Source organism: Salvia splendens, chromosome 1 (genome assembly GCF_004379255.2).
Source record: "Salvia splendens isolate huo1 chromosome 1, SspV2, whole genome shotgun sequence".
Taxonomy (NCBI): Eukaryota; Viridiplantae; Streptophyta; class Magnoliopsida; order Lamiales; family Lamiaceae; genus Salvia; species Salvia splendens.
Window position 1 is genome coordinate 20,625,981 of NC_056032.1, and position 7,547 is coordinate 20,633,527.

Here is a 7,547-nt window from a genome sequence, read left to right on the forward strand (position 1 = left end):
GGTGAATGTTGGAGATGATGATCTTGATAATTGGGAAACAACATCTCTCTCTTCGATGTCAGCTTGATCTTCTATTATTTAGCCTAATAAATATGTATCATATCAACTCTTGATTTGTAATGAACTTTTAAAATATTTCTAATTGCTTGGTCCAATTATTTTATTTAATAGATGATTACCTTTTAATTTTGTTAATCAATAAATTTGATTATGTGTTTAATTTATTAAATTTTGTTGTTTAGAATTTTCTTACTTATTTATTGGACCAATTGATTAAATTGGCTTCACTTAAATAAATTACAGCATATATTGTGAATTTAATTAAAATACTAATTCAAGTAATATAAATAATAAAAAAATACACAGAATTAGACATAATACATATTAGTAAATTATAAAAAAGTCAAATGGTATGTTTAATAGTAGTATATTTTAATTTACAAAAGTCATGTAATTTAATGAAATAACTCTATATTTAATATTTGAAGATAGAATACAAGTCTAGCTTCAACTAAACACTACTTCGGCTCCAATAAATAATACCATTGGTTGAATAGATGCTTGGATGAATGCAAGTAAGATTTTTTTTTACCGTTCACATAGCCCTATTGTAAAGCATTTTCTTGATATGAGCATAAAAATAGATTTACAGCCAAGATTCAGGTAAAAAAAAACCTCTACTATCAGGAAGGATTATCAAGTAGGCTGATCCAGTATAAGATATCGAATACAGATCTAAAACCCCCAAAATAGAATAAGTGGTCAACAAAGTAAAATTGAACTGGGTGGAGGGAGAATTTTATTGATATTTGCCTCATTTGTTGGTCATAATGAGTATATTTTAAAGTTAAGGGTTTAAGATTTAGGTTCCAAGGTTTGGGTTTTTAGTGTATATGGTGACTATATTGCAATGAAATGAAGCTCGACTAGGAAGTGTCTCACCAGTATAATCTTAAATTATAGCTTTTGATAAACAATATCTTAAATCTCATTAGGAGAAGTGGTAATTATACATTCTTTAGGTTTTTTTGTTTTGTGTGATGTAAGTTTGCTTTATTTTTAGTCTCAGCTCAGAGTCATTTTTCCATTTTACAAAAATAATATACAGTATTATTTTCCACGTATTTGTATTTTAGCTGAATCCTAACTTCCTTCATTTGTTTTTACTAAACGGACCATATTAAAAACTAAAAATAACCGTTTTTCTGGAAAAAATGGAGTAATATATAGAGAGTTTAAATGATTCATTTTTCAATTTTAAATGCAAAACGGTAATTCATATTTTCACAGAATTAAATGTATCAGTTTCAAATTTGTCATTGTGTATCAATTTCAAATTGGTTATTGTTTATGCTGTCTATATGCTGAATTAATTGCTTAGTTTTGCTTGTGTTGTGTGCATTTATCTTGGTGATGGGGTTCGAGCAACGTAAACTTGCTCCTATTTGTGAGAAATTAACATAAATGTCATATAAATGATAAATAAATCGTGGTAGTGAAAATGTATTGAAAGATGATTGAGGGAAGTTAAAAAAGTATAATGAATATTACAGTGGTAATAATCTAATTTTAAAGATTTATATTAATACTATAAAATTATCTATTGTATTTGATAATCTCAGTATACTATTGTAGTGAAATAGATAATTAAATTTAACTATAATTTATTTTCTATCTTCTATTGATGAAAAATTATTATATTGATAAACTCACTTTTGTATGTTTGTGTGAATGTTATTTAGTACTAATAATTTATTTATTTTTCTTATAATTCTAATCTTTCTAAAATTGATATGCAAACTTTAATTTAATTTCTGGTCTATTATTACAAATAATTTTGGTGTATAGTATTATTTGAGAATTTACACAATTTTGGAGAATATAACAAGTTACTATTTGGTTATATGGGTTTAGCCGTTTAGGGTTCTATGATAATCTACTGTCTGGAATTTTGTACTTTTTAAATTTTATTCCTGAGAAAAATTTCGAAATGTAGATAATTAGGTCTGATTAATGGGTGATTTGTTTGATTAATTTGGCAATTAATAAGATTAATGAGTGCCCTTTCATTCTTAATTTATGGGATTGATGATAATGGGTCATTTAATCTGCACCATACATAAATATATTTTGAATTTTTTACATTCTCATTATTAATTAATTAATGAGATTAATTATGTTGGTTGAATGTTTCTTATTATATTTTCAGCTTCTTGATTCTCAATAATTAAATAAATTTCCATTCACATTTACTATAATTAGTGATTCATCATATTTATTTAAAAATTTAAATTCACAACTGTTTACTAATTTAAACAAAATATTTCATAATTGGAAAAAAATAAAATGGACCATGCTATGCACGGATGTGATACTAGTATTCATAAAATCAAAGATCAATCTATTAGTTTTCGCTACAACTTCAAATAAATAAATAACATACCCACAAGCCCCAATTCCCATGCTCTCTCGATTAACCACTAATATTATTTAAGTCAAAAGAAGATTGTCTATCGGTGACCGGTTGGGAAGAGCAGCCGAAACTGTGGGGTCGATGGCCTATTATCGACGTTTCCAATATACTGTCGGATGATGGTGGAGTCATCGGCCCGTCACTGGTTGTAGGAGAATCTGGATTTAAATTTCCTTTACCATTATTGATAAATATACTTCATAACTTAACCTTTTTCTTTATTTCTGAATGAACGTCCTCTAATTTTATTTGTTTGTTGTACCAAAACAAAACATAAGAAGAAAGGGAATAAATAACAAAATCACAAAAAAATTGAGAGAAGTAATTAATACACTTGACAAACTATCAGACCCCACATACAGAAATCAATACAAAGTCGCCAAATCGACATTCCTTTGTTAAAACAGCATTTTCTTATGATGTTAAAAAGAAAGAAAAAAAACTGGAGACACACACAAAAGAGATTTATTATTGGGATTCAATCACTGTGATCAGTTGGCCTTCCTGCAGTTTTTCCTAATCTCTCCGCTGGATCCGGTGAGAGGGCTAATATCGCCCATCTTGATCATGGCTGTGGCGAAGTCATCGGCGAAGGCTTTGGGGTTCTTGCTGTAGGTCTCGACGAGGTTGTCGGTGGAGCCGCCGTTGTAGAGGACTTGGTCAGAGTGTAAGAGGCCCTTCTTGTCAAGGAGGTTCTTGTAGTAACTTCCGTCGAAGAAGGTCGGAGATTTGAGGTCGAGAGGGGCGAGATTGTTGTCTCCCGAGCCGCTTGTTCTAGGACAGGATCCCTGCCTCGTGCGAGCGAATGACCCGTCGATGTTGCTCTCGTTGTAGATGCGCCCTCTGAACGTCGTGCATCTCGCTTGCCCTATCGTGTGTGACCCTACACGTCATATCATATCATATCATATCATATCATATCATATCATATCATATCATAAGGTTATCACTTGGGTTAATGAGATAATAGTCAAATAGTTATTTTTGAGGCAAAAAAGTCTCAAATTCTGAACCCACTTTAACATCTCTATCCATTATTGAATAACTCAATTTTCCTTTTTCATCTGTTCATCAATAATTATCTTATTTCATTTTTACTATTCGAGTATAAAAAATGTGACATTTAATTATGCACGGAATGAGTATAATTTAATTATGCACATGAATGAAACCTGATAAGACGACCATGTCCTTAGTGGAGAGTCCTAGGTTTTGGAACCTATTGATGAGGTTGTTGAGGGTGGAGGATGGTGGTGGAATAACGCCGCTGTTCGCGGCGGCGAGGCTCGCTGTTTTCGAATCCCTCCTTCCTAGTTTCACGTCCCATGTGGGTCCTCCAAGCTGCATTCATATTTTCTCTGTTAGTTCTTAATTCTGTACTCCCACTGTCCCCCTAACATGTGTCCCACTTTAACCCGACATGGGTTTTAAAAAATGTAAAAGAAAGTGAGTTGAAATATTAAGTGGTTTGTGGGTCTTACTTTTACATATTAGTTTTATAATAAAATATGTGTGAAAATGAGTTAGTGGAATGTGAAGTCCATAAATAAAAATAGTAAAAGTGAAGTGAGACAAGTAATATGGGATAGACCAAAATGGAAAACTGGGGGAAGGAGGGAGCAATAATTAATTTATAAACACGACTTAGTTACTGACAATAACGGTGGAATCACGAGCCGCAATGGCTAAGATGTCCGCACAAGAGACGACGCCGGGGCAGACAGACTCCACCTTAGATTTGATGTTGTCCACTACGTTGAAACCTCGGATGGAGTTAACGTTGGGATTCGCAGTCTTCTCCCCTCGCGACGACGATGTGTCGTCTAGGAGTACTGATCCATCACAACCCTATTAGTATTTTCATAAGTATAATTAGTAATGACCATGTAGCAAAATTTAGTTTTAAAAAAATACTACTATGAAATTGTAAATCATTGTACTTGTACAAAGCAGTCGTGGAAGTGGAGACGGAGGAGTGAGGCGCCCATGCGCTTCTCTTTATCGATGGCAGACTTGACGACGGATTTAACAGTGTCAAACACTTTGGGACATGTTTTTTTGTAGTAGCCGGTGCTCAGCTGAGCAGACGCGCCGCTCGTTAAGAGGGCTGCAGTCGCGAATAAAGCGGCGAGCACCACCATTGATGTTGAAGAAGCTGCCATTCGTTATTTGGGTTTGTTAGTTTGAGACTAGCTATGTGTTGTGTGTGTATATATAGGAGCATTTTGCATGGATTATGAATATGTCAGCATTATTAAAACGAATATTATGTCAAATTAATGATTAATTACGAGGTAAAACACGTTTACTTGGACGACAAAGCAATGCAATTAAGTTGGAGAGGCAGGTGGAGAAATTGTCAAAATTTGTACTATTAAAATTGGATATTAACCATATAATCAAGTTGGTTAGCCTTGTCGGGTCGTTAGCCTATCTCATCAGTTAATTTCATGAAATAATAATATTTCGCTAGTTATAAATTAAGTGAAAACAAATATAAGTAATAATTATAGTGAAGCGATAGTAGTACATATGATGCTTTGCACAGTTAGAATACAAATATCTATGCCATTAATGTGTGTTACACTATTTTGTAGACTGTAGTACATGAGTAGTACTATAGTTAACAAATGATTTTATTAAATTACAATTGAAGTAACATCCATCACTTTTTTTCTATCAATTGTAACAAAATATGATGCTTTGCACAGTTAGAATAAAAATATCTAAGCCATTAATGTGTGTTACACTATTTTGTAGTACATGAGTAGTACTATAGTTAACAAATGATTTTATTAAATTACAATTGAAGTAACATCCATCACTTTTGTTCTATCAATTGTAACAAACAATAACAGTTCTACTATTCCCTCTGTACCAATTAAGATAACAAACTTTCATTTTTAGTTTGTCTCAATCAAGATGACATATTAATATTTTTGATAATTTTCTCTCTTCAATTAATTCTCCCAACTACTTTTCTCTTTTTCGAATTAAATATCCAACTCTTTTTCTCTTTCTATCTAATACTTTCACACACTTCTTCTCTCTCCAATTAACCATATTAACAAACAACTCATAAAAGCCCGTGCCAGCTAAGAATTGTGTCATCTTAGCCGGGACGGAGGGAGTAGTAGTATGTTTTAATTCCCAAAATTAATACTTAAACTGAGTGTAATTTTAAAACAACTCGGTAAGGTCGTGATGCTTGGAATATTTAGGCAAATTATTCTCGTGTTGAAGTCAGTTGTTGTGACAGAATAGGACAATTGAGTAATCGAAACAAACAAAAATGTAAAAAGACATATTTACATGGTTCACCAACGTCGTGTAGGCAACGTCCACAAACAAGAATAGAGAACAAATTATATTATGACAGCAGTTTCAGATTACAGAGTTATGTGTCCTACATTTATATAAATAGGCATACAAGACGAGCTAGGCCCAATACGACAAATAGGATCCAGTACAACAACGTTGTATCAAAGCTTAGCATTATAATAACAATTTTCAGACTTATATTTTTTTTATTTTTCTTTAATTGATTTATATATTAGACATTGAGATCAATAATGTTACCTGCCCACACGTTACAATTTTTTCTACCACTTGTGTGATTTTTGTAGTTTAGTAAATCTGAATCAACTCAACCGAATATCCGTTAAAGGTAATGAATTCAAAATCTCTCTCACAACCTTTTTTTTCTAGTAGTATTTCTTTATTTTGGGGTATTTTTCGTTTTGGTTCAGTTAATTTTATTAGCATAGAGATTCAGTTTCAAAAAAAATTCACCGCATTTTAAAGAAAAAAATATAACAAAAGATGTTTAGAAAAAAGTTGAACTAGTCGAACAAATTAAAGTCTTTGGGGTGATGGTTAATACATCAGTATCACAACTAGCCAATTAATTTTATTTCAATCAAAGTTTGTTTTTTTGAGTTTATCTTTCGTTCAAAGTTTTAATTGCTCAAACACAGCTAACGTGATTGCGATTGTCATGAATTTTTGTACATGCATTCACAGAATATTATTGGAGGTATGCGTGTCTATGCTGTGCTGTAAAAGTCAAAATAAATTATGTAGAAAATTAATATTCCTTCCGTCCCACCACAAGTGATCAATTTTCCATTTTGAGTTGTCTCACTACAAGTGATCAATTTCTTTTTTTAGCTAAAAACAAAACTTAAACCACCTCTTACTTTATTCCTTCTCTCTTACTTTATTCTCTCTTTCTTACTTCATTCTGTCTTTATCTCTCTTACTTTTTCCTCTCTCATACATTACTCTCTCCACTTTAATTCAATATATATCATTTTCTTAATTCCCGTGTCCAAAAGAAATCCATCATTTGTAATGAGACGGAGGGAGTAATAAATTAGTCGAATTGGTCCCATACAACATTATTTTCTACCAAATCTTATCAACCAATCCTTGTTTTATCATATATATATATATAGTCAACACCTAATTTCTAATGCAGTATGTGATTTGAAATTTCAACAGTCATTAAATAAGACCATGCATGATTGCAGTCCTATTAGAGTTGTTAATTAATTGGGGGTAGACTAATCGGATTATAATTTTATTGGGTTAAAAATTATATGCTCTAACTGTTTAAATTTAGCAATGTTTTGGGCTGCATTGACATAGTGACATCCCTATATGATGCATACAAATTACGAGAAACTAATTTGCGACGATACAAATTACATTCGTCACTGACTCCACTTTTATGTGTATGTGTGAAATTAAACATTTATGTTTCTGATGACAAAATAACCTACGAAATTGTTTGAAATGTTAAGACAAGTTAGATTCTTATCAACCAAATTTGTGTCTAGTGTCATATTTGTATCTTAGTTGTGCTTTGGTGTGTTTATATAAGTAATGCTCGACTTATTTAATGACCCGATACATAAATTTGCAGTAGATGTATCTCGTATTTAATGATTATAACACTTGGGTTTGTATTTTATTTGAAGCAAAAATTTATAATTATCTTTATTTTATTCAACAACTTTATATGCTTATTTACAATTCTCATTTCTTTACATAATTCTAACTAGATCAGTTT

The 7,547-nt window shown here is 31.6% G+C and overlaps 1 protein-coding gene across 1 annotated transcript; it reads right to left on the reverse strand.

Annotated features, from left to right (window-relative positions):
• Nucleotides 1–2,785: 2,785 nt before the first annotated feature.
• Nucleotides 2,786–4,662, reverse strand: LOC121745066 (peroxidase 4-like). Its single transcript, XM_042138834.1, has 4 exons — nucleotides 4,414–4,662; nucleotides 4,130–4,321; nucleotides 3,646–3,814; nucleotides 2,786–3,356 (listed from the first exon to the last, which is right to left on the reverse strand). The coding sequence occupies exons 1-4, from the start codon at nucleotides 4,633–4,635 to the stop codon at nucleotides 2,965–2,967; spliced, it is 975 nt and encodes a 324-aa protein (XP_041994768.1). The 5' UTR covers nucleotides 4,636–4,662; the 3' UTR covers nucleotides 2,786–2,964.
• Between the last annotated feature and the right edge of the window lie 2,885 nt (nucleotides 4,663–7,547).